This window comes from Pangasianodon hypophthalmus, chromosome 5, assembly GCF_027358585.1.
Source record: "Pangasianodon hypophthalmus isolate fPanHyp1 chromosome 5, fPanHyp1.pri, whole genome shotgun sequence".
Taxonomy (NCBI): domain Eukaryota; kingdom Metazoa; phylum Chordata; class Actinopteri; order Siluriformes; family Pangasiidae; genus Pangasianodon; species Pangasianodon hypophthalmus.
In genome coordinates this window covers 15,020,137-15,047,879 of record NC_069714.1, presented here as the reverse complement: position 1 = coordinate 15,047,879, position 27,743 = coordinate 15,020,137, and the positions used below count along the sequence as shown (strand labels likewise).

Here is a 27,743-nt window from a genome sequence, read left to right as displayed (position 1 = left end):
ATTCTGAGCAACTTGTGCAACCTGCATAGTGGAAGCTTTTTCTTTTTTTCCCCTAAAACATTTCTGGTTGTTTGATTGTTTTTATATGTTGCTTTTTCACAATAAAGATGGAAAACGTTCTACCATGGTTTAACTTAGTTTCATTTTTTTTACATCACAAAATACTGCCATTTTAAAAGGGGTGTGTAGACTTTTTATATCCACTGTATTAATATTTAAATTAGAGCAGTTATTACATTCCTGGGCCTGTGTATGTGCCCTGTGTGTGTGCCCTGTGTGCATGCTGTGGACGAGAGAGATGTGTGCAGACCCACAGGCCTGGATTACACACTAATACCAAGGCAACAGCAACAATTGCTCAATTATTTAGATGGCAGTGGAAGCAGAGGAAGCACTGACACCAGATAAATGAAATGTTTTGGCCTCACTGCCCAAGGTCCTCCTTGGATTTGTTTTATGAATTTCAATTACACCATTGCCTCTGTGGTAAAAACATGCCACTAAAGCCAGACCTCTTTACCCAAAAACACATTTGCTGTTTACTTGCTGAGAGCGAGATTCGAGTCTGTCTGCTGCACTGCTGAAAAATGTTGAGCTTTAAAAATATATGCAGTAACCAATGCCAGCGGTGAATACAGCTTCTAACCTGATATATGTGTGTGTGTGTGTGTGTGTGTGTATGTGTGTTCCTGATGCAGGGGGCCATTTAGCGTGGTGAGGAGATGCATCAACAGAGAGACAGGCCAGCAGTTTGCAGTGAAGATTGTAGATGTGGCCAAGTTCACCTCCAGCCCTGGCCTCAGCACAGAAGGTGAGATAAACACATACATACACACTTTTTCCTTAAAGTAGTCATGAACTTAGGCTCCCAAGTAGCACAACAAAATAGCATTTGCCCTATCATTGGGAGATCATGAGTTTGATCCCGACAATGCTGCAGCTATCAGTGGCCAAGAACCAAGGGAGCAAAATCGACCATGCTTTCTGGGTGAGAGGGATTTCCTAATCCGTCTCCCCTTGTCAGTCACAGTGACTCTAGCCAATCATGGGAATCTGGAGGAGGTGAAAAATTTTTAACATGGCACAATGCTCAAAGTAATTTTGTCAAAAAAGTGTGTGCGCGCGTGAGTGTGATATTTGAGGTCAGTTAGTGGTCCACAGAATTTGTACTAGTCACATCCGGGATTAGAGGATGATGTGCTGAAAGTAGTGATGAAGGAAATAGCTTTGATTGTTTTTACAGGTTTGGCTGCTGCTGAATAAATCACTCAGAATTTAACAATGGAAATTATGACTTAGACACTGAAATCGCACTTGTGACAAATTTGTGCTAGTGTACTAGAAATTAGCTAGCTAGGTAGATATTTTGGTCAACCAGATGACACGTGGTCATATATACATATCTGTGAACATGCATATTCATGTATATTCATGTATCCTGGTAGTTTTAATAAGGGCAAAAGTGTCTATAGGTCATTTTAGCAGTTTCTTCTTCTACCTAGATTTTTGAATGGTTTAAAATATCATGTAATGGGATACATTCCATCTAAATGCTGTGTGGGTTAGTGTCTTTCAGTAAACCTTTGAGTAGTATCTGTAAATGCGTGGGCTGACACTTCCATCAAAATGATTCTTGTCAGCACGCAGAGTCTAGAAGGAATACAATCTTTATTTGAGATGAAATGAATGAATAGTTTATTGCGTTAGGTCATACAGTACATTATATTATATACATTATGTTCAGGGTTTTGTGCAGTAGTTTAGCTGAACACTGTGAACTTCAGAGCTCTCCAGTCTTCTCGTCAGTACTTACTGTAGGTAGGAAGAGCTGTTTCTGTCTGCAGAGAGAGTGTGAGGAGAACTGACTGAGCTACTGATCCTACACTAGACCACACACACACACACACACACACACACACACACTTACTCTCCCTCCATCTCATTTCTAGAGTGCCAACATCTACATTTTAGCCATAGGCTTTTTTTTCTTCTTTTCTGACCCTTTGCTACTCTTTTCTGCTTCTTCTGCTTCTTCAGCTAAGACAGCAGTCAGCCCAAACATGACTAAAATTTGCCTGGTAGAAAGACGACATTATTAGATGACAGTGAAAGAAGAGTAAAATATGTCTTAATATTTACACATATGAAAAACTTTCTGAAAAATGCACAGCCTCTGAGACAGAAAGCCTTTTTACCACTTTAACTGTGAAATAAATTCCACCCCCTCAGTGCAGATTTATGTAATCCAACTATTAACATATTTAGCTCATTATTTACATTTGTACAGTAATAATTTGGCTATTTATTTTGGCTTTTTATTTGTGAACTTTCCAGAAACAGTACACATTAGGTGAAGTTGACATTATTTATAGGTATTGAGGTTCGGATTAAACCCATACAATTCTAGTGACTAGTAGAATCTACTAATAACTATAAGAACCTAATAATGTGAGTGACAAAAGCTGAGATGAAGGGGGAAAAAAAATCAAGAACCCCCTGGTTATTCTTCATGAACCCTACTTGATTACCACTGTGTTAGAGTACATGCTGTAATTAAATACACAAAACACATAGCATAATCCTCTGTGATGTGTTACACAGCTTGAAAACACACAGACACAGCCATCTCACAGTTTTGCCTCTCATGTGGCTGTATATGAACTGGCGCACACTCAAAATCACAAGCATGCATACACGCACTGTGTGTGCGTGTGTGTGCGCGTGTGTGTGTGCGCATGTGTGCAGAGTCTGGCTCTGTGCTGTAATTACTCTCAGCTCTGACCTTGGCCATCTATCAGAGCAGGTACGTGTGTGTGAGTGTGTGTGTGTGTGTGTGTTAGCCTCATCACCAGGCCAGCACTAACTCCTCTAATTGTGTTTTCTGGCTCAACTGAGTCTTGTTTGTTCAAGTGACTTGTTGCACTGCGGATGCCATTTCATTGTTAGTGCAGGTTAGCAGTAATTCTGATGGCCAGATGTGGTAGAGACATCTGTGTAATAATATAGTGTTAGAAATGGAGAAAGTTTCGACCGAGTGTTGAGAGAGAGGAAGGTGTGTGTGTTACAGTGGGTAGATGGCAGTTATCAAGGATTCTATCACTTTCTGTAAGTGTGCAACAGACCTAAACTCCTGTTCTATTAGAGTTATGTTATGTTGTTTCACATAAAGAAAACAAGAGCAAGGAAATTAGAAAATCCCAAACATTTATTAATCCACTTAATCAAGTAATAAAGAAGCTGGAAAATAACTTGTTGGTCTGCTAGATTAATCAGCTTGGCTTGTGTTGTGGCAGGTGGTAGTTGATTAGACAGCGCAAAGTTTTTGTTTTTCTCTCATTATTCTGAGTGTGTATATATGCCCAAAAGAAGTTTCGTTAGTAGTAGAGTTGCAGTGTAACAATAATTTTCATAACCCCCTGCACAGTTTATGTCTTTGAACTGTAAGATTGATGTGGTGCTAGTCTTCTACAGCACTATAACTTTGTTGAACAAGAATGACTTGGATTAGTTACTGATTAATGGCTTACAATCTTGGTGATATTCTAGTACTTTTACACCTGACCAATGTTTTCCTCTATCCTAATCTAGTCTCATTCTCCATCCAACCTCTATGGGGTAAATAATAAATAATAAAAACCTCTCTTGGGTTTTTTATGAGCCTAAGGGTTAAATGGTCAAAAAAAAAAGACTATCCTGAAACACATTAAATATGTTTAGATTGCAATGTGCTTAATGATTCTGTTGCTAATTTGTTGGTTGATGCTGTGTGTTGTTATTCCCATGAGGAGTTAGTGGTAGTGGTTAGCAATTTTAGCTAACCACTACCACAAGTGGTTAGCACCGTTGCAATGGTGTTTAATAGTAGAAAAATTTATAATGATCCTAAACATAAGGGATAATGGTCTGTTTTGCTGTTAGCTCCTTAAAAACAAAATAGTAAGAGGTTCTTTTTGTTACTCACCATTTTCCAGCAATGATCAATGTCTTATTAATGTGAAACTGAGCATCGTGGAGACAGCAAACATTGGAATCAAAGTTTCAGAATGCAGTGCAGCTATATGACTCTGTTGCGCTGAGTTATGGCAAAGACTTGGCTCGGTTAGATAGAGATCTCCGAGATGATAACTCTGATGGCGATATTAGCATACACGTAGAAGATCTGGAACCTGATCAGTTTGAGTACGGATGAGGAAGTGAGAGTGCTAGACAGACTAAAGGACTAAAGCACTGCTGCACTGCTCTTTAGGTAGACATAAAGCGAGAGCTAAAGCTTACTGACTCCACTGTCAGCAGGTATACAAACAGCATTGTGGGTAAGGTAGGAATCCATTAGCCAAAAATAGTGAAAATAGTGGAACATGTTAATGAAAGAACTAAAGTCCACTCAGAATTTCATTACAGAATACATCATGGACATCACTGAAGATCATATGTTATTTATAAAGCTTAATATGTAAGTCATGCAGGGTGGATTTTTCCTTTAACTGCAGCTGTCGACTTTATTTAATTTTAAATTATGTGTGAACTCTCATGCACTTGTTAACTGCGTTTGCTACCAGTTGTTCTTGGCTGTTGTTGAGGGAATCTCCTTTTGGTATGCAGCGTCAGTGTTTCAAACACGGTCAAGGAGATAAATTTGTCAGTGTGAAGACTTGCAGAAAAAGTGTTAATGGAGAGCGAAATGTGAGGAGCTTGAGTCAAGAGCTGAGCTTAAGGCGCGTCGAGCAGCTAATCCAGTCAGGGGCTTGTGGGAGCAGCCGATGTAAAGAAGCCGGGCAGAATGGAGGAGAGAGCAAACTGAAGCCGACAGCGTAGCCATGCACAGTCTGGATAAAATAACAAGCCCAGCCTGGGAGGAATGTAGGAGTGCTGGATGGCTGATTAGGATAGATGTTGCTTTCTGTTTTTCTAGCACTGAGAATTGCATTATATCATCCTGTAGGTTCTCTCATCTATAACTGAATGGCTCTTTTTTGCACAGCACACATATCCTATAACTACTGGTTAAAATATTGAGCAATAAACCTTCATAATACCAAATTATGTTTCTGTATGTTTTCCAGGCCTTCTGTATCTCATATTGTGATGTATTATTCATTGACCACACATTAAAACGTCTCACACATAAAGTTATTCTAAGGGTAAAGCTGCTCAATAATCAGCACGCTGTCCAGCATTTTCAGTAGAAAACTTGGCCAGCTCTTGTTTTTCTCTTTCCTACAGTGAATAGAAAAATCCATTTGTCATAGCGGGACACACTAGGTTTGTTTTCTCTTCTCTCTGCTCAGTGGCCAAAGCTCTTGGATGCTCTCATTTACATTCTCTCCATTCTTCAGGCTTGAATAAAACACTCACGGACGGTCTGCCTCCAGTGCCGGGTATATTTCATAGACCACTCTTCTCCTCTCTGGGGCACAAAAGTTAAACAGTGAAGGCTTTTACTCAGTTTAGCGTGTCCTTTCACTGACCCCGTCACTCAGCATGCGTTCTTGTTGGTTGTGAGCCAGTGGGGAGTGAAAGCATGGAGCACGGTAATCGAAATCTCAAACAGTGGAATTGACCTGAGAGGAAGTGGCCTCGTATGGGAGTAATGTGCTGAAGCGCAATGGGAGGGAGAGCCTGAGAGACAGGGTTCTGTGAAGCCCAAAATCCATCCCTGCTCAACAAAACAGCCACGTATTAAGTCCTACAAGCGCCATCATCCTCACTGAAGCTCCACTCTGGTTTCAGGTTTCAGCAAGTAATCTATAATACATTTTTTTTGTGACAGCGCACGTTTAGTGAACTTTATTGAGCAGCCACGTTTGAGTTAAATCTGTGAATATTAATGAATATTTTCTCTAACTTGTTCATTTATCACAATGTTGCGAAACCGAAAAAAATATTAGACAGGTCAGATGTTTTTTTTTTTTTTCTCCATCTAACTCTGTTCTGCATAGTTGACTTGAAGCACATAAATGGAGCTTAGAAATTTGTAGATTCTTTGTTTTAACCCTGTTAGACCCCCACACATCATCTCACTGTGTATATAAGCATTTGATCACACGTTTGTTCCTAATGCATGTGCCAATATTATCATATTCATAGTGGCACATGGTTTGCACCTTTCATCTCCCTGGTTGCCTCTGTGGCTTTTCATTAGCACTGTTTGAATTTTTAATGCAGTTATTAGTGCCCGCGTCTCAGGTTGTGCCAGTGAAGCAGTCTGCTCGGCTGTGGGAGTATGGTGCCTGTGAGCGGAGTCATTAAAAGGTTGACACTGAAGAGGTAGATTTCTTCATATGCACACTGAGACATCTCCAGGGAGTCCAATTCAAATGGACATGCTCTGAATGGACAGATTCCATCTTACTTTTTAATTTACTCAACACTCAGTCTCAATTACAGAGCATCTCAATGATCTGATGTATTCAGCCTATCTATCACTGAAGAGCAAGAGAGGGTTGGAAGATAGTGATTGCTGTCTGTTTGTGCCCCCATAATGCATACTTCCTTCTTATGACACTGAACAGGTTTTTATATTAGCTGAGTATGCAGGGCTTTACAACATTTATCAGATGCCCCTATTGAGAAGTACTTACAGTATAAGTACTCCATGGCCTCCATGAATGGACGGGTCAGGGATGTAGAATATCATTAAGCTAGAACTCTGGTATGTTGGCATGTTCTCCCCATATTTATACGAGTTTCCTTCAGGTTCTCTGCTTTTCTCCCAAAAACATACCTGGAGGTGGATCTTGGGTATAAATGAGTGTGTGAATATGCCCCAGTGATGGACTGGCATCCCATCTTATAAATCCTTATACCCAGTGTTGACAGGATACAGATTCAGAGCAACCCTGACCAGGATAAAGCCCTTAATGAAGATGCTTGTATGAATGAATGAATGAATAAACCCCTGGTAAAGAGGAGTTAAAACAGGTACCAAACTAGGTTGTTTTCTTTTTATTAATGAAAGTTATATAAATTGCATGTTTAGTACTTGTTTTAGTGCTCAGTTCATTCCATCACCTTGATGCCAGTACAGAGTATAGTCTTGATTCACTGATACTGTAAGTGACTGCTTTGTGTCGTGAAAAATGGCAGGTTATGCCATGTTTGTGCCCTGAGGCTGGTCCAGAGCAGGGTTTGGCCAGAAACATCAGCCAAGCTCCAGTAAGCCAGTCTGCAATAAGCCACAATATCATGTTTAGTGACATGAAGAAAGAAGCATACTACTCCTCATAGACATCTCTGCATGTGTGTAGTTCCAGTTCAGGTAGGATCCAGATGTTGCCATGGCATCCTCTCAGAGTTAAAAATGTTACTCTGAATTATTGGTTATGATCATGACTGTCTGAGTGGAACTTGCTACAAAGATTTTTTTTTTTTCCCGGTTTTGATGCTTCGCACTGATTTCAGAAGCAAACATAGAGAAGAGAAAGAAGACAAACTATAAAATGAGAAGTACAGTTATGAAAAATAATCTGCAGTTGAATAAACAGAGAGAGCTGGCAACAGCTTCTACAGAAACAAAGCCAACAGTTTGTATCATTTCCTCTTACAATTTTTCATCTCTGAAAAGAGTAGAGGGTAGTCCTGTGCTCTTTGTTAGCAGATTGCCATGGGGTTAAAGATACAGATAACAACTTAGTGCAGAGTTTGAAAGGCATTCAACAGAAAATGTGGAGAAGGTAAATAACTAATATGGGCAAAATTGCACAGTTGATATTCAAGTTATTCATGTGCAATTACTAAAGGGTGTGTCCCGTCCCGTCCCGTCCCCCTTGTCCCCCCCCCTTCTTTTTTTTTTTTTTTAAAAAAAAAAAAACAAATCACTACATTTTACAGGAAAATTAAAGCCTTGTACACAAGCACTTCATTTAGATAACCAGCTTTACACCATCTTTAACAGCAAAAAAACTACTTCACACATAACAGATTTTTATATGTAGGCATATGTTCAGTTATTGGATCTGTCAACAATATTGTGATCATATTTTCAGCACAGAACTAATTGAATGAGAATCCTATTGGTATCTTAAAACATTTATGCTGCTGAACAGTATGTAAATAAATTCTTATTTTAATATAGTAATATTAGTTCTAATGGATTTAATGGCTTTCTGTACAGTACACAAAGCCAGGATGAAATGGTACATATTTGTAAGGCAGGTCACACGTGTGCTTGAAACCGAAGCTTGTGCACACTTTCATAAAAGCTTTTTTTTAATTTTTACAAACTGACTTGCTCCCAAGCAAAGTAGCAACATGCTGACATTAACCAGTAAATTACTTGCAATGTCATGAAAATTCGAGCCCCAGATCTCCTCCTAGCTGCCACTCCTATTCCTAGCTGCTTATTATAGCTGTTCCTCACACATAGCAGCCACCTCAAAGCTGTCTGGTATTCACACTTCTGCTTATCGAATCCTTTAGGGCTCACAGCAAAGCGCCTATTTAAATGTGATACTCTTTAAAAGAATCTGTGTGAAATTTTAATGAAATGAGGGTTTTCTCTTCCCATTTCCCAAGTAAATGGGAAAGGGAACAAATACACTATTATTGAATGGGGTGCCTCCATGTATCCAACTAGTCCTAAATCAAGACAAGTTGACAGGAAATGTTTCTACTGAAATTCAGTGTTTTTGTCAGGCTGTATCACAAAAGAGGGTTTTTTTTTTGGTTGTTTTTTGTTTTTTGTTTTTTGTTTTTTTTTTTTTGCCTCCTGGCGCTTCACATGTGGGATTTAATGGTGGGATTTTTATCCTGAGCTTTAGCCCATGTGAAGCCCATCAGATTTTATACTATGTTTTACTGTTTAATATTGCACTTACAGCATTTAACCCATCTCCAGATTGAATTACAGTAGTACTTTGTAGTATCCATCAACAACACATCCTCATGCTAGTACAAACAGGTCAGGATCTAAAAATGCTAAAATCATAAAGCTAATCATCAAGCTGAATCCCTGCTAGAGGGAAGTTAGTATTAGTACAGCAACAAAACCAGTGCAAAACCAGTCATCCCATCACCTGGCTGCCAGCACAGAGAATAGTCTTGATGCAAGTTCTCCTTGTGTTTTGAGGGATGGTGAGTCAAGCTTGAAGAGAATGTGGTGCAGGCAGGGGTTTAATAAGTGTCCTTGGGTAGGTGTGGACTGGTCTGTTTTTGGATTTGTAGGCAAGCACCAGTGTTTTACATGTGACGCAGAGGACCACCGAGTGGTGCAACAGAAAAGTGTTATCAAGAGACTGCAAGTTCGAATCCTGACTGTGCCATAGCCATTTTTGTCTGGCAGCCAAGAGGGCAGAATTGGCCATGCTGTCTGTGTGGAAAGGATGGCATACTCCCTTTCTCCTGTCAATCAATAGCCAGTTGTGGGTGTCTGTTAGCTTATGTATGCATAAGAGGGCAGATAGCCCTAGATTTTCTCTGAATGTGTTACGCTGCAGCAATTTGAAAAGATGCGGCTGACTGGCTGGTGGTTGGTCTGATAGGGGAGAGCTGGTTGTTGGGTGGGATTTGGCAGGTGACCAAATTGGGGAGAAAATGGGGAAAAAAATTGAATGCGGGTAGTTTCAGGAATCGAGTCGTGGGAATGCAGCAATGGGGTGGTGTGGGAGACCTTTGGAAAATTGAAAACAAGGAATGCACCTGCATTCCGGATCAATTGTAAGGCTCTAATGGCATGCAGGGGCAGGCCTGATAGGAGCATGATGCCATAGTCCAGTCTTGAGATTGCAAGACAGAAGAGGCTCCTGAGGGGCCTTCTTTCTCTCTTTCTCCTGAGGAGAGAAATTGAGCAGTGTATAGGCTTTCACAAACCTAGAATGGAACACTGAGCTGTGGGCTGTGGGAAGCACATATTGTACCACTACATGCCTCGGCCTGGCTGGACTTCACCGTTCTTACTGTTACTTTACTGATCTCTGCTCTTCCAATCCGAATTCATACATGGCTCATTATCTGGAGAGGGAAATATGCAGGCTTGGCCAGGAGACCGTTAACTCTTCATCTTTTGTGGCTGAATGCTGTTCTATAGGGAACAAACTGATCACTGATCACATTGATATGGCTAGCATTAAAACAGTGCTGACCCCAGCTCTATATCTGTTTCAAATGCTGTTGATTGTTAGATCCTTGACATTTGCTCAGCCTCCTTGCTGTGATGTGTTAATGTGTGGACAGCTCATTGCTAAATGTCTAGTAAGCATGCCAGCATACACGTTGAACATATTGCGTCCAGCTGTAAATTATCAGCTGGTGAAGAGCAACTGTGTACCTAATCTTCATAAAATTCAAACAACCTGTAGTTGATGATGTCCTCCTTTTGAAATGCTGGTTCCTTTTTTGGAAAATAGTTTCTGCTTGCACTTCACTTTTTATCATACAGTATTGTTCAGCTGTTCTCATACTGGTCTTTATACCTCATTCCCCAAATCAGCCTAGTGAGATGGCTGTTCTATTTAAAAATTATCCCACATGTTATTTACAAAGCTTGGTTCTGGGGAAAGAGTGAGGAAGCAAGAGAGGAAGTGGACAAGGGAGAGAGCGGAGGGACAATAACCTAACAGAAACCAATGTTTAATACTCTGAGTTTGGATGCTGTAGTATCTCCTATTTGTATATAAAACATGCTAGATCTCACAGTGTCATCACCCAAACCATGACTCCACAGTCCCGCCACCACACCCAGTCCTCTCCTCAGTTTTAAATCCAAAACAAGTAACCTGTAAAAACCGTGAAATTACTAGTTTTTGGTTTGTTTGTTTGATTGTTTTGCATTTGCGCAGGCTCAGATGCCTCAGTTTGGATACCAATGTCATGCTTTTTAATTTATTTCTGAAGAGCTGAAACAATAGTGTAAGCAAACACAGTTCTTGTTGCAGATTTGAGTCTATCTAACATAATTTTGAGGTTAGATGAGATGGTATCAAAGTAATGATTTGAGGCAGATGCAGGATGTTCAGTGTTTAATATTGGCCAGGCATTCTGCAAAGATTCACATCTTACACACTGTAATAAAATCTTTGATAAAAATTTCTTGTTATTCCCAAAAATGTTTTTTTTTTTTTTGTATTGGTAACACTAGAACATGAGTAAAGATATTATACCGATAAATAATGTGTGCATTTCCCATTATTTTCAACAAGCGAGAGCGTCCTTGTTCTTGAATGTCTCACAAATATAAAATACTGAGCAACTTTACTGGAGTCTGAATCTCTTTCACTCATTGTCTTTAATAATCACACTTGAACAATTTTTCTCATACAGAAGTAATTAAACCTTGTTATACCACAGTGTGGTTCAGTTCTCGAATGTGTTTTGTATGAAAGTGTGTTCCAGCTGTAACGTGAATGATAGGTTTATACTGAGGTGCTCGTTCTAATACATTATTGTTTCTATATCTGTTATATCCACATAATCTAAGACTGATGATAAACATAATTATAAAAATGTGTTGTTTCTATTTGTTAATGTGGTGAAGTTTTTTGTATGGAGATGTTTAATTAATGTTTATGAAAGGAGTCTCGGGTATCCGTGCTCTGTAACAGTCATGGTGCTTTGTAAAGTTTGTCAATCTTCAGAACAGGGGAGTTTGGCTTTCCGGTTACTCTGTAAAATGGGAAGCTGTTTTTTTTTTGTTTTTTTTTTTTTTTTTTTTTTTTTTTTTTTTTTATAGACAGGCAGGCAAATGCAGATGATGGTTTATCGCAGCTTTATAATGTAAGTAAAAGAGGAACTAACTTGTCTGGTGGACGTTCCACAACATTAAGTCTTAGCTATAAATGTTCACAATGTGTGATGCGTCCTTCAGTAATAACTTAAACATTGTAATTGCTTGCAGATTGCTGTAGTATAAGCGGAATAACAGTCCAGACTGTGCGTTTACACAAATATGAAGGTGAAGTGACTTGTGGCCAAGTATGGTGACCCATACTCGGAATTTGTGCTCTGCATTTAACCCATCCAAGTGAACACACACACACCGTGAACACACACCCGGAGCAGTGGGCAGCCTTTTTTTTTGCTGCGGTGCCTTGCTCAAGGGTCTCACCTCAATCGTGATATTGAGGGGGGGAGAGAGCGCTGGTCATTCACTCCCCCCACCTACAATCCCTGCCGGACCCGAGACTCGAACCCACGACCTTCAGGTTCACCTTCGAGTTGCAAGTCCGACTCGCTATCCATTAGGCCACGACTGCCCCCGTATATAATCCATTTTGCAATAATAACCGTTCATTTCAACTGACTTCAGTGAATAACAAATAAAAAAATCCTCTAGACCTCAGCACGAGCACACCGGCATTGATATGAATATTAAGCATAAATGAGCAGACCCATGCTGCTCAATTTGCGTATTTATCCTGGATACTATCTTTCAACATGATGAATTGACTGTGGTTATTAAATGAGAAACATGTGGCATCTTTTTGGTCTGCACATTCATAGGCTGATGGCACATTGCTACCACAAAATATAAGCACATAAAATCATATGACGTTATTTCAAATATGTATGTGATCTTCAAATAAGATTCAGTCACATTTGTCTATTCAAGTGTATTGGCCATAATTCACCACACAGTCTGAACCTGTGACTCAAATGGTCCCAGTTTTTACCTGGATGATGTACTGAACTGCCAAAAGATACAGCGCAGTTCATTGGACACTTTTTTTATTCTCTGTATAAATCTAAAAGCACGTGATTTTGCTGGATATTTAATAAGATTTATAAAAAATCTTTTACCGCTTGTGTGTTCCTTAAATATTGCACCAATGGAAATCTTCTATACTGCAGCACTGTTTCACTCATTAACCATGGATAAACTGAGCATCATAATACATATTGTGTATAATTACGATGTCAAGTATTGCAATAATATTTTTTTGTTATCACTAACTGTAATATCTAACAGCTCAGTACTGTTACGCCTCTCTCACATTATACATCTCTGCTTATATTCCGTATGTTTATTCCATTTATTAAAAGAGAACTGTGTAGCTGAAGTAACAGGTAAATTATCATTTAATGCATTGGTGATGCTACTTCCCATCCCTTTAGTGAAATTCTCAGACAGAAGCCATCTGTTTGTTAAAGCAATGAACAGTAAAACAGTCACTTGAGAACCCTGTGCATTTCCTCTAATGAGAGCTGTGGCATTTTATTAATCACAGTGTGTGTCCGTGTCTGTGTCCGTGTCTGTGTGTATATGTGACTCTCATAGCAAAACCTGATTTCCCCCTACTGTAACCAGATCACTCTAACTAACCCTTTCCCAACATATTTTTTGAGCAGACCATCACACATGTCTCTCTCTCTCTCTCTCTCTCTCTCTCTCTCTCTCTCTCTCTCTCTCTCTCTCTCTCTCATATGTCTAGGGCTCAGAGTCTACTCTTATAGCTTATTTTCTGGTTAGCGGTGTCTTGTGTTTTTCTGTTTCTCCCTTTACCTTCCCTCCAGCTAGTTCTGGTTCAGCTCTGTTGAGGCTATGAGAAAGGTGTTATCACAGGAATGAATATAAGAGAGAGAATGAACAGTGATGGAGTCATGTCTGAGTCTACAGAGTTACCCTCAAGAGATTTACCCGGCATGAGCTTTACCTCAGTGTCTGCCTCATATCAACACAGATATGGACCATCATATTTATTTATTGGAATGATTGTCATATGAGTAGTACCTTTCCATTTTTATTAAAATGGCAGTTAAATTCAATAAACTCAAGTTTCAGTCACTTTGTTTTATAACTATAATAATAACTAATAACTAATTAATGATAAATTTGATAGTAGTATGGCCTTCTGATAGCAAACAGTGCAATATCATAAAAGAATCATGGACCACAGGTTTAGAATACCTGCCAATTCCCACCCACCTGCCAGCTCTCCCCATCATACAACAGCTACCAACAGGGAAGCGTGAAGGCTAACATGCTTTTTCTGAGAAGCTTGAAACCAGCCAACCACAATTTTTTTGAATTGCTGCACACACACACACACACACACACACACACACACGGTGGAAAGTGCAGTCTGCCCTCTTCTGCATACATGAGCTCACAGACACGCATGATTGGCATGGTGTAGCTGTGGCATCATCAGGGTTCGTGTTTGCACTCGCCCAATGATAGGGTGAACATTCAGGAACCCCCTCTCTCTTTCTCTCACTCACTCTCTGGAACACCTTCTAGTACTTGCTGTCTGCTACATACTCTCACACACAAGGCTTTAATTTTATTAGCCAAGTCTAAATCTCATACTGGTTGACCCAGAGACTAGCTTATGCATGATGACTAACCTTTCCCAAGATAATACACATTCGCAGTAAAAAGCTTCACATGCCAAAGATGACTGTGGAGAGTAAATGCATTTAACACCGTCAAATTACACTGCACTGAGATAAATATGCACACACATCCACACTCACACATTCTCAATCCAGCGGTCGAGAGCCACACAGCCATCAGGGACCCAGTGAGCCCTGTGCAGACGTGTGTGTGTGTTTGTGTGTGTATGTGTGCGTCAGTCCACCATTCTGTTTCCTAATTGCTCAGGTGCAGTGGTGTTTTGATGGGATCAAGCTGCATTTTAATGAAAAGCATGCACTGATTTGACAGACTTAAAACAGGATAATTAAGAGTCATGACAGCTTGCATAGTCTTTTGAATGGTTTCAAATAGTTTATTTGAACAGGTTGAAGAAAAACGTCTGTAAGTGGTTATTCCAAGACTTTGCAGCAATTTCAGTCACTTGTACAGAATTTCTCTCTTTTCTTCTCTCATGTTCTCTGTCCATTTATCTCAGCTCACACGTATCTGTGCTTACCTGAGAGGCAAATTCTGATACTGAGGAAAAATTGCAGTCTTTTCCATTTTTTTGTGAGTACTTCCTAGTAGATTCAAAATAATGGTGCTGTGCATGCGTGTGTGTGGGGTACTGCATTAAATGGGCTTTGAGATTGTGGGTGTGCCCCTTACCCTTCTTTATTTGTCATGTCAGGCTGAGTGATGGTCTCCATATTCTCATGCCTATCTTTTGCATCTCATGGCTGCGATATTGCGGAGGACATTATTAAAAGTTAATTCATTTATGAACTGCATTGTGCGTCTCTGCTAAGGCACACTTTTAACCCCCAAAACCCCGGCTACATACAACTACAAACAAAACAATAAGTGTACCTCCAATTGCAATACACAGGAACATCAAATAGTTCCTTGTTCATTGTTCAAATGTGACATAAATTTGCAAAAAAATAAAAAAAAAAGTATCATATTAGTGTTATTTAATTAAGTATAGTTAACAGTTCTGTAGTATTAGTTGATTGAAATGCTGGAAAGAAACATTTTTAAATAAATATTTTTGGTATTTAGTATATAATTTTGAATAACCGATCCCAACCCATGCATTTATTTAATCTTACAACACCAAAGAGTAACATTTTCATTTTTAGGCTATAGCTGCAAAATCTGGTCAGCTGGTGAATGCATCAAGCACACATATTTCAAGAGTTACAGTAACAGAAAGTGCAACTTATGCATAAACAATGCAAGGTGTAAATTGTGTGTTCTTAAGAAAAGAAAATCTGGAGGGGGCCACTTCAGAATTTTATCATAAACTTTAGTTTTTGGATTATTTTTAATTTCAAAATGACTGATAATTTTAATGTTGAAAATTGTTAACTACTGACATGGAACATTTTTTAAATGTTTTTAATTAGAAAATTGATATTTCAACTTTTAATAAAGGTGAAAATAATGAATGCAAATTAGAACATGTAGTTATTCAGACTTCTTTTGCTACATTAAGAGAGATATTTCAGTATACACTATATTGCCAAATGTTTGTGGATACCTGACCAACACACCCACAAGTGGACCTTCAGCAAACTCTTACCACAAAATTGGAAGCACACAATTGGATGGATAGGATGTCTTTGTATGCTGTAACATTACAATTTCCCTTCACTAAGGGGCTCTGACAATGCCCCTGTGCACAAAGCGATAAAGACCATAAAGACATGGTTTCCAAGGTTGGAGTGGACTGCACAGAGCCCTGACCTCAACCCCACTGAACACTTTTAGGATGAACTTGAACACCAGGCACTGGTGTGCTCTTGTGGCTGAATTTGGTGATCAAATAAGATGCCAATGCCCTCACTTCAGTGTAGAAATCTTGATTCTTGACCCATGTTAAGACTAGCTGCCAACATTTTGCGTTAGGTACTCTTGTAACAGAATATAGACAATACAGTGTAAAGGACTTCATTTCAGTGTGAAGTCAAAAAATTTGGCCTTGGTTCATTTTATAGTGTGAAAGTCCTGTGTTTATCATCTTTACTGAACATATCCATAAGCTAAAATTTTAAAGCCATGTATTTTAAGCACTAAGGTTTTTTTTGTTTTGTTTGTTTGTTTGTTTTTTTTTTTGGGCGGGGCCTGGAATTATAGACTTAATTGTGCTTATGTTTGTGCTTCAGTTCATTATAACGTGTATTGATCACATTACCAGTTTCTATGTGTAGGTTTATTAATGTTAAAGCTACTGCACATCAAACACACATTCTCTCTTTTTTCTCCTCTTGCTTTGCTTAAGCAGTTGCTTACATATGCCAGGTGTAGCTCTGGCAGATAAAGTGGGGCAGTGCTCCTGGGGACAGAAGAAGGACAGCAGGGGGTTTTGTGTGTGTGTGTGTGTGTGTGTGTGTGTGTGTAAGCTGTCCGAAGATAAGAGTTATTGTTTGAATATTGGACGCGCGCCTTCAGTTCAGCTCCTGTTCTCCTCTGTTATAGCCGACCCTGTTTATCACTCTGAAACTGCAGCTCATTCAACTCCGGCCAAAGCTTCTCACTAAGGGGTGTGTGTGTGTGTGTGTGTGTGTGTGTGTGTGTGTGTGGTGTGGTTGGCCATGTCCAGCCTGATGCTTATGAAAAGGCTTCTGTGGAGAAACTGACCAAAGAGTGTTCAGATTTGGCTTAGCACTTGTGTTAACGGAGCATGGCTCCTTTTGAGAGGATTTCACCCTAAGAAGAATGACTCTGTGCTTGTGTTCTCACTGAGTCCTGTCGGAAACGAGCGCTCTTTTCACTGTGATATTACTCTAGTCCTCTAAAAGACACACACACGCTCTATATTGCCAGCAGGATATCTACACTGAGTCCACAAGTGCGATTAGCACTTTCAGCACTCGGTTCAACAGACAGAGATAATCTCACCAGGAGACAGCAAAGCGTGTGTGTTATACACACATATAAAGGCTGGGTTATTTTCCTTTACGCACAATATGCTCCATATTAGATAAGAACTATTGTAGTATCAAACTATTCTTGCTGTTCAGTTATAGCAGTGTGCTGCCAGCAGCGGATTTACACTTCAGCAAGGTAGTGTTTGAGTATTGGATGCTTGTCAGTGTCACACTCGGCTTATATCCGAGGCTTGACACATCGCTTGCATGTAAAACACATGAGACACGTTGTAGCCACTGCACGGAGCTACACGTGTCAAAAACAGCAGCTTATAAAAGTTTTACTGTATCCGTAGGAATTTGAATATAAAGCTCTCTATAGGCTAATCTACTCCCTTACATCCAGCCTGAGGTGAATGACTGATGAACCTTAAATAGTGGAGAGAGGAGAGGCAGAGACATTTATCACTCGAGCCAGTGTCTCGTTTTATAGCTTATCAATACCCAATAAATCAGCAGGCTAGTCCAATGATGCTTGCTCTATAGTCTTTTATAACTCCTCCCTTTTCACAACGGATGAGGCAGAGACCATGGAGATCACGGAGACAGGAGGCAGTGTGCTTGAAATAATCTTTTTATTTATTTATTTATTTATTTATTTAATATAATGTGAAGCTGTCATTCAGGATGTTTTATAAAACTCTTTTATATTTTTCATAGGCAATTTATTATCTGTCTTCTGACATGAATGGTTGTAATATGATTATATCTTTCAGTGATTATATCTTTCATTTTTTCATGTTTTGCAAAGCTTCATAATTCATCTGTAGAGACTGTTCTCCACATGGGGTATGACTTTGTTAGGACCAAATGTCTACAAAAGGATGGGACTGTCTGACAGTTTGGACCTTGTGGAGGCGTTTGGCTGTTACCGACGACGAAAAAGATTTTATTTAAAAAAATAAATAAATAAAAAAGAAACTAAAAGAGCCAGAAGGTTCTCTTCGTTTGGTACTGAGGCTAAGGTTAGGTTTAGGTTTAGGTGTAAGCATTACATGTGCCTGCGTACATGCACGTGTGGTTGTAGACCTGCATGTGAGCCTTAGCGCTTCGCTCATTGTTTTGTTGCTCTGTTCAGCTGTCAGTATGATGAGTCAGAGTTGAGTCAGTCTGTATTATTTAACTCTGCCTCTTAAGAGGTCATTAGCACAATATTGTGTTCTTATTGTACAGAGCTGCTACTGAGAGCTGCTATAAACTTGCGGAGTGTATTGAATGCAACATGAGAAAAAGCAGCTAGCAAATGGGAGACATTACAAATTGCAATTTAAAGCTATGACACCTCAAATGACGCTTCCTTCTGATGTGCTCAGATTATTAGGGAAAGCCACAGTGCGTAGCATCAACCCTTTGTAACCTGACATCAGTTTAGCACTGGTAAAGAGTTTCAAAACTTGAGCTTTCGCTAGAGAGTGTGATATTTTTCATCACTAAACAACACCAGTAAAGAGGCTATTTATCTGACATTAGACCAACCACTGACATTTTCTGGGGCATGTCAGCAAACATGCAAATATATCTCATTTACCTGCCACTACCATTTCAAACATAACATGATTAATCTGAGACTGAATTCTGTGATTTCTTTTTCTTGTTTTTCTTGCTTTCAAATTTTCATTTGTTTTCCCTTTGAAAGAAGTTCATGTCCACACAGGTATTTATACACAGAAAATCCCAGTTGTTTTGTTTGTGTTTTGTCATGGCCAATATTGTGTTTGTAGTTGTCCCATGAGTTTGTGTAATCATATGCCGTCCTCCTATTGGTGGTTTTTAGATGAGCGGCGTAGCAGCGGTCTCATACAGGGATTTTAAGCAAAACTTTTTTTCGGACACTGTCAGAACTTTGTCGCTGGCTGTCTGTGATTGCAGCTTCACTAATTCGGCCACTGGGGAGCATGTCACATTATGACATTTGTTCTAAGACCACCAATCTCAACTTTCGAGCAAAGATTATCCTTTACGATGTGCCTGCATCTGACAATCGGGCCGAATATCGTACAGTGTAAAGCCGACTTAAGCCTTATAAGTCTTAGAAATATCCATCTCTGGTGTCTGTTGTGGTTCTGAAGCTCTCTTTCATAGTACTAGCATTTTACACTATTGTGTCACCCCTCAGTCATCTGCTGTGGGGGTAGCATGAGAGAAAGCAGAGCCGCTGCACAGATACACGGAGTGAGGAGGATGGAGAGAGACAATGAAGGCTGAGTATTATGAGGATGAGCTGGGAAGTGATACCAAAGGATGTGGCTCACATTTAAATTTTTGTTTGCATAGTGCCAAATGAAATGTTCTGCCAGGTCCAATGCATGTTCTTTACTCTGCTCCACAGCTCCACCAAGTGTTTAATAATATTAATGAAGTTGCAGTGGTGTGCAACACAAGTAATTGAAATGTTATGCTGAAGAATCAGAGCGAGAAAGAAATGACCTGATGTAGTACTAAAGAGTGTGAATCCAGGTAATATCCTCCTTGTGGTCTGTACTAGAGGTGTGTGTTAGGGATCCTGGGATGTTTTTAATCTCATGTAGGCAGGAACGGGTGGTCAGATGCGTAACTCACGGGACAAAGACAGACCACGTGTAATTAACATGGGAGCATATCATATAAGGTACAGTGCACTCATGGTACTGTCTGATAGGTTAACAACGTTCATTCATTCATCTTCGCTTTACGACTATCCCGTTCAGGGTCTCTGTGGTTTAAATTACTCATTTCTGTTTTGGGAAATAGAATGAACTATGTTGGGAGAATATCACAGATGGGTGCAAACAAAAATAACAGCTGGAGCTTGTGGGAGAGAGATTTTAAAACACAGTCCCGCACGCCTCTGTGCCTGTTTGACAGAAGTGTGTGAGTGTCTTCCATGTAGGTTGATCTTTTGAATTTTTCCATAATTGCCTGATCATTGGAGCTGATTGGGAGTATTGGATTATTCATTATATTTCACGCTCATATATAGCCATGTAAACATATGCACATAACATATATTCCCAATGAGCTTCTTGAAATAATAATATTCCTGCACTAGCATGTTTTAATCTGGGTCAAATTGATCATTTGATCAAATAACCGTATGAAACTATGTCTAAATTAACTTTGTTGTAACACTGTTGCTAAAATGCAGTGCTGATGATTTACTACATGGCTACAGAATTGTATATTCATTTATTCATTTAAATAGTTTTTGCATTTGTGTGTATTTTGTCAAGTAACATATTTGTGTATTTCAGTAATAGGTTTTTATATATTTAAATTTGTGCTGTCTCCCCTTTGTAGTTCTTAATTCTTTTTTTTGTTTGTTTGTTTTTTTTGTTTTTACAGTTTGACAGAGCCCTAATTAAATTGTTCATCACGGTTATGTCTAAGAAAAATAGTCGTCAACTAAATTTGTGACAGCCCTACTGCCATATCAAATTTCTGTTGTTTGAAAAATGGCACCAAGACTAGCTTCCAGCAAGTCAGCTTTTATGTGTCTGATGTGTGTTTTCATTTATCTGTTTATCTTTGCAATGTGCAGAATCTTGTCTTGTACATTAGCAGCATTTTATCAGCTCGTCTGGTGCTGTTCCACACGTCTGACTCTTCCCTAGTGTTATTTGCCGAGTTTTTTTCAGATAAATGCTCCCACTTTGGGATTATGGGAGATTTCTTCATGCATTTACCTAACACAGAACCAGGACGAAATGACAAAATATTTACTTTTTATTATCTCTGCCAGTTTAGAGGGTTTTTTTTTATTAGTAGCTCACCTGATCTGTGTTTGAGAGGGTCCTTTTCCATCACTGCAGCTTCCTGCTTGATTCCAAGATTAAGTAATTGATGGTTCAATAACCAAAAAAAAATCACTCATTGATAAATAAAACTGAAAGAAAAATACAAGCAAACGGAACACATGCATTTAAAGTAACATTGTATGCAGGAACATTACAGTGTTTTGGCTCTTTGTCTTTTACTCACTCTTTCTTCTGCTCTCTTGTGCTCTCTTTCTAGACCTAAAGAGGGAGGCCAGCATCTGTCACATGCTTAAACACCCCCATATCGTGGAGTTGCTGGAGACCTACAGCTCAGATGGAATGCTCTACATGGTCTTTGAGTTGTAAGTATCCTGCTTTAAAATATTTGATTGTTTTGCCTTTAAAATGGGTGTTGTGTTCATCTAATCTAAATCAGCGCTTTACCGATGATGCCCTTTAGGCAAGACTGTGCTGTTGTGTGTGCTTTCAGTTCCTTTTCTTTCTTTCTTTTTTTTTTTTTTGTTTTGCCTAGCCGTGTTTATTTTTGCACTCCGAATGCTTGATACATTCCTCTATGTGATTTTCATAACTTGTGTCGTGTGTCACTGCTGTAATTTGTTTAGCATGTACATGAACATTATAATAAGCATTTGGAGAGAGCTGATGGTAACTGTGAGTGACAAAGCTTCCACTCAATCTCCTTGCAAATCACATTTTTCTCTTTATTTATCATACGAATAGACATACATACATGCATACATACATATTCAAAATAGATTCTCCATGTTGCTTTTGTTATGGCACTAAAGAAAAAAAAGGTTCTGAAATGGTTAAGGTGTAGCAAATGTGGTTGCTAGAAATGATACTAGGGTGGAGGCTTTAAAAAGGAAATTCACTGCAGAGATGATAAGATCATCCCATCATAACCCTGCTAGGAGAAAGAGCAAGAGGTCACAGATGGACAACAGGGAGTGGATTAGCATTCTCTATGGCAGTGGTTCTGCTAATGCCAAAGTGGGGTCCATGGAGAATAAGCAGTCAGTGTGAATCAGAATGCACCATTATCAGAGTTATTGTATTTATTATTGAGATCGTGTAGTTATTAGCCTCATTAACTGGTCACTTGAACTGAGTGGAATTAATTCAAATGTCAGTAACTCAAAAACAACTCAAAAATAAAATGTGGCTCTGAGAAATAACCAGAATATTGTTGCGCATATTTGAATAATGAGCCTAATATTTGAACAGTTCATCAAAGGATTATGTTCATAAACTAAATCTGTTCTGAAGGGATCAGTGGAATTTATTTTTACATTTAAACTGGTCCTTGCTTTTAGCAAGTTGAGAACCCCTGCTCAGAGGCATTCTTTGTGTGTAGCTCTTACAGAGCAGCGTAATGTTACATGTTAACATGTTACATAACCAGCCGTAGCTAACCTCATGTTGGAGCACATGGTAAAGTAATTTTGGATTACAGCAGGACTGAGATAGCAGCAGGACTGTAGTGTATTAAAAACACTATTTTCTAGACAGTTAGCTGAAAGTAATAAACAGTAACCTGGCTGTTCTAGGGAAAATCCTAATAACACAATTAGAAGATTAATATTTCAGCTGTGGTAGGATGGACTGCATGGATCAAAAGACCGGGGTGAGACAGACACCACTTTACTGCAGTCTTGCAAATAAATATCTGTATTTTTTTTTTTTTTTTTTTTGTCAGCCACTGCCCTGCTGCTGGCAGACTTTTCTAAAAGTGTAGGCTGTGTATAACAGGCTGTGTAGAACAGATGTGCTGGATGCAACAGACTAAAAACCTATGGTTCCTGAGAGATTTTTATGGCTTCTACTATTATGCATTCGAAAATATCTCATTACTAGTCACATTAAATGAAACTAAGGTTAGCAGCTTAGCATGTATGGTTGCCACTTTGATTCCCTGTTATTCCAATCACTTCACATTGTTCAAAAGCATATATACACTACTAGTGGAACTTCTGTTTGATATTCTTCTAAATATGCAGAATATTTCTGTATGTCACAGTCCATCAGAAAGATATAAGAGGAGCGTATATATAGACTGGGTTCTTATCTGGTGAAGTGCAGCTGCTGGTTCTTGGATTTTCACGTCTCTGGAAAGCAGAGCTGGCAGATTGGTTGCGAGACATACTGAGTTCGCAAAACTGATTTCTAGATGGGAACTGCAAAACCCACAGTGAAAAGAGAAGCTTTTTATGGCTCTTAGAACAACAGGGACTCAGATGTTTTGTGGATGTTCCACAACACTAAATGTAATGAATACACATTTAGTGGGGTGTGCTGTTAGCTAGTCCATTTACTTAGCACAGAGGGTCCTGTGTGAGTTTCTTTTTTTTTTTTTTTTTTTTTTTTATTATAAATATAGAAGTTTGGTGAAAGTTTCTGTTGCAAATAGAAAAATGTGAAGACCCAAACACAAACCTGTAGAATCAGAATTCAACATTGAAAATTATGTTTTGGTTTTTTTTTTGGTGTTTGTTTGTTTTTTTTTGTTTTGTTTTTTTAGAGTTCAGGGGTGGTTTAAGATTTTTCTGGCTTCGAGTCGATGTTACAGAATCCTAAACACTAAGTTTCCACTGCTCCTCTGCTTTTCTCTTTGGATAATCTGTTTTTTCCCCCCACTCTGAGACATTTCAGTTATGTCCTGATAAATAAATTCTTCTCTCTGTCTTCCTCTCTTTCAGTATGGATGGAGCAGACCTCTGTTTTGAGATTGTGAAAAGGGCAGATGCTGGGTTTGTCTACAGTGAGGCTGTAGCCAGGTGAGCATACCTGTGCCATTCACCTAAGCTGACAAAAACCTTCATTCTTCGTAGTGAAGTCCTAAATCGAGTAGTCAGGGGACCACCGGTCTCTGTTTAAATCTGTCCTATGATAGTAAGTGCGACGCAGAGACTACAGTTGCACTTTGGCACAGTACCAGAGTAATTATACAGTATGATATTGCACAAGGACCTTTCTGACAGATGGTTTTCCCACAAAGAACTGCACATTATAGTGATGTATTGAGCAGCATTCGAACCACAAAGACTAAAATATTTTGATTTCCTTCTCAGTTCTCCTCAGCCTCTATTGCCTCCTTTTACCATTTATCACTTAAATCAGAAAAATCAGCTTAGATAATGGAGAATTATATGGGTTTATACAAGCTCTTACTGTGATCTAACTAAAGATTCTTTCTCAAGCTTGGTAAATTCTTCCAAAGCTTTTCATTCTTGTTCAGACCTATGGTCTGTATCTGAAACCCTAATAAAAGTGAGAATGAAGCTCTGACCTTCAGTGTATGAGGTTTGTTTATCTTACAGAAACAATGAGTCCAGAGGGGGAAATAGGGCCACCTGGTTCTCCTCCAGCACAAACCTATATAACCAAACTATGTTTTACACTCAGGGGAAGCTGTTGTGTGCAGTTACATTCAGTGCCCTGTTTCTCTTCTTTTTTCCCCTCACCTTTTCTAGTCACTACATGAGACAGATCCTTGAAGCACTGCGGTACTGCCATGATAACAACATCATTCATCGAGATGTAAAGGTAGGCTGAGTGTTGCTTTTCTGAAAAGTTATGCTCTGCCAAGGTTCACAAAGCTTCAGCATACAAAGTTGTATATTCTTATCCTCTGGGTTTCATGCACATTTCCTTCCTCAGAGCCATGGTGTGTTGGTTTTATAGATGGTTTCCTTCCTCTTTGTGGATGTGTGTAATGATAGATAAGCTTTACATTTTGATTCTTATGTTGGTTTTGTACTTTTTTTCATGTCCCTTTTCAGATCAATCCTAGGGCAACCTGGGGATAAAAACCCCTGCTGTGAAACTAACAGAAAACAAAACCTAGTGTAAAAGACACCTTGTATCTCCTTGAATTGGTGTCCAGAGTTTGTGTTACATCCCATGCTGCGAATTATATTCTCGTACTCCTTTACTTGGGGACAAAAACTATTTTGTTGTATTTATTTTTGTATTTATTATTATACAGCAAATCAGAATTAATAGCCTTTGGGCACTCTGTATGCAAAGTTGAGGTGTTTTTTTTTGTTGTTGTTGTTGTTTTATTTTTTTGTGTTTTTTTTTTTCCAAATCTGATGTATGTACAAGACCTTCCCAGATGCTAGGTGAGCGTAAAGCTATATGCCCGCAATCCTGGCAGGAATTTGCACAACATACATTAAACACACTTGCATTGAAATGCACAGTACATTCACATACTCTTGGTGACACACAAGCATGCATGCAATAACACCTATGGTACACCGGAAGTGCAATAAAATTCTTGCTCAGTGAAAAAGCTGAGTGCAAAACCACACCATTCACACTTCATTTTTATACCAGCCACTGATAAACTTCCCAAACTAGGTTCACGCTTTTTTTTTTTTTATTCAGTAGAAGTGCTGCCTTTTTATTCTGAAATGTTCTGTGAAATAATGTTCACAGATCACTGTTACTGCTTATCATAAGAGCAAATAAGTATTCAGACATTTTTGTTTTTGTTATTTAATATACTTCCAGTGCATATATCCACTTCAAATTTAAACACATAATGTCTTTCAACTTTGTACTTATATGAATAAAAAAAAGTATGTATTCCTAAACATAAACAAAGATAAGTTTATAAATTGAATCAAAAAATATAAATCGAAATTGATTAGATTGAAAAAATATTCAGACACTATATTAAAATGTGTATGTTACATAAGGTTACATAAAAATAAATGAAGTTCTAGATATAAACGCTGTATATATCTGCATACGAGATATAAATGTTCTTGTGCAACTTGCACCTGCTGTCATTATTAAAGACATTCCCGTTGGATGAGAAGATTTCACGCAACAAGTAGCAATCTTGGTGAAGGAGAAGGAGCTTCATAACTCGGTTCTCAGGGACAACGTTATTAATCAACACTGAACTGGAAAAAGCCATAGAAAAAAAATTGACCAACCTGTCAATTGTTTCGATAATATGCAGGTGGAATGTTCATCTCTTTCATTTGATTTTGCATCTCTTTGTACATCTTAATATTACTATTAAGCATTTGTATTTAATGTGAGCCTCTGACCAGTGGTTTGAATGAATGCATCACATGTAAATGAAGCATTTCAAAGTTATAGACATCACCCACAGGCCCAAAAGTTACAATCAAATGTCATAATCACACCTTTGTCATTTTTCTGCCCAGCATGTGAATGAAATGACTGTGCCTGTTATATAGAGAGTATATTGTTCATGAATGTGCCACATGGTGGTGGTATACAGAAATAGGTGGTAAAGGTAATATGATAATGCCCCTAAATGGAGTGACACTTCAGTGCCTTTCTTTCCAAGATGCAAATTCAGAAATAATCCATGCTAATAGTCAAAGCATCTCTATTACTGAAAGCTTACAGGAACAAGTTCATAACCCTGCAGAAACCAGTGATCTTACCACAGCACTGCCCACATGGACTTCCTGATTTTCTGAGTAAAACTAAGAGTATGCACATGATATCTCTTGCGCAAATCAGAAATGTGGGCTGATGTGGAGGTACATATTATTTACACCTAATCTGCATATCTGCTCGGAATGATTTGTTGAGTTACGCTGTTTGAACTTTCCTTAAACTAATTTTAAGAAGTGACAAAGACTGTGGAGATCTCCATATGTCATCATTCAAGCAGTCCAGCAAGTGTACAAGTGTGTGTGTGTGTGTGTGTGTGTGTGTGTGTGTGTGTGTGTGTGTTAAAAAAAAAATGTGCTAGCAGAAATGATCCGATCAGTGTGTAGGCTTGAAACAATAGGATAATGAAGTATTTCATTAACAGCAAGTGGTAGTTCCTCTTATCTGTATGGGTGCTTTTCGCATGGTAAAACATTAACAACATTATTCCACAGAGAAAACCACTCAGAGAAGCAGTTTGTAAACTGAAGAGTGTGAGTCGCAGACATAGCAGCATACATAAAGAGCGTAGTTTTAATCAGGTTTGCAATATGAGCTTCAGGACATGCTAGATATACCAGAACAATTTTCTTATTAAAAAAAAAAATGACACAAGCAGAGATACAGTCATATAGTTCCACTATCATTGGAAACACTATCATAGCGTTTCAAAAACATTATTATGGTACACACTGGATATGAGCTTTTGTAGACTTGATGAAATAAGGAACAGCAACACGTCTCGCTTTCACACAAGCTCTTAAAGTTAAGAGCACACACCGATAGCTGTGCATGAAGAGAAAAGTCTTGGATAAACTTTATGACTTAAGAATCCTCATATATTCCCAAAGCACTGGGCTCCCTGGCTGATTTTTTTATGATGGCTGAAAAATTGAGGAACACTGACAAATGACATGCAAATACACACTGACACTCAGGGTCACAGATTTTTTTTCCAACTTGCTGCTGAATCGATGTCAGGAAACACCTACAAACTCAGAGAGCTCTGTTTCCCATAACACAGCACGGCTTACAGATATGGCCGTCATGGACTACAGTTCCCAATGATGGACTCAGTCAGGTTGATCTAATTACTAATCACCCACACCTGAGAACAGTCACACCTCACAATATTTAATGGACTCTGGTTCACTTTCTCATTGCGAAGTAACGCTCAGTCTGTACCTGACTTACCAAGCCGTTTATTATTTGTTGCTATTCTGGTTATTATCTTCGCTCGCTCCCTGGGTTTTGTGTTTTGGTTTTGCCCTGGCTGTTTGGTTTGCACATCGCATGAACTTTGCCTGCTTCTTGATTACGACCTTGCCTTCTGATTTGGAT

At 38.8% G+C, this 27,743-nt stretch overlaps 1 protein-coding gene across 15 annotated transcripts in view; it reads left to right on the top strand.

The window, feature by feature from the left end:
* The window catches only part of caska (calcium/calmodulin-dependent serine protein kinase a), a 143,891-nt gene that overhangs the window by 71,777 nt on the left and 44,371 nt on the right, over positions 1 to 27,743 (top strand). For all 15 annotated transcript variants that reach the window (XM_053234598.1, XM_053234596.1, XM_026912842.3 and 12 more), the window contains exons 2-5: positions 699 to 811; positions 21,214 to 21,319; positions 23,678 to 23,755; positions 24,452 to 24,524. In XM_053234598.1, the coding sequence (XP_053090573.1) occupies positions 699 to 811; positions 21,214 to 21,319; positions 23,678 to 23,755; positions 24,452 to 24,524 (370 nt within the window). The remainder of the gene's footprint in view (positions 1 to 698; positions 812 to 21,213; positions 21,320 to 23,677; positions 23,756 to 24,451; positions 24,525 to 27,743) is intronic.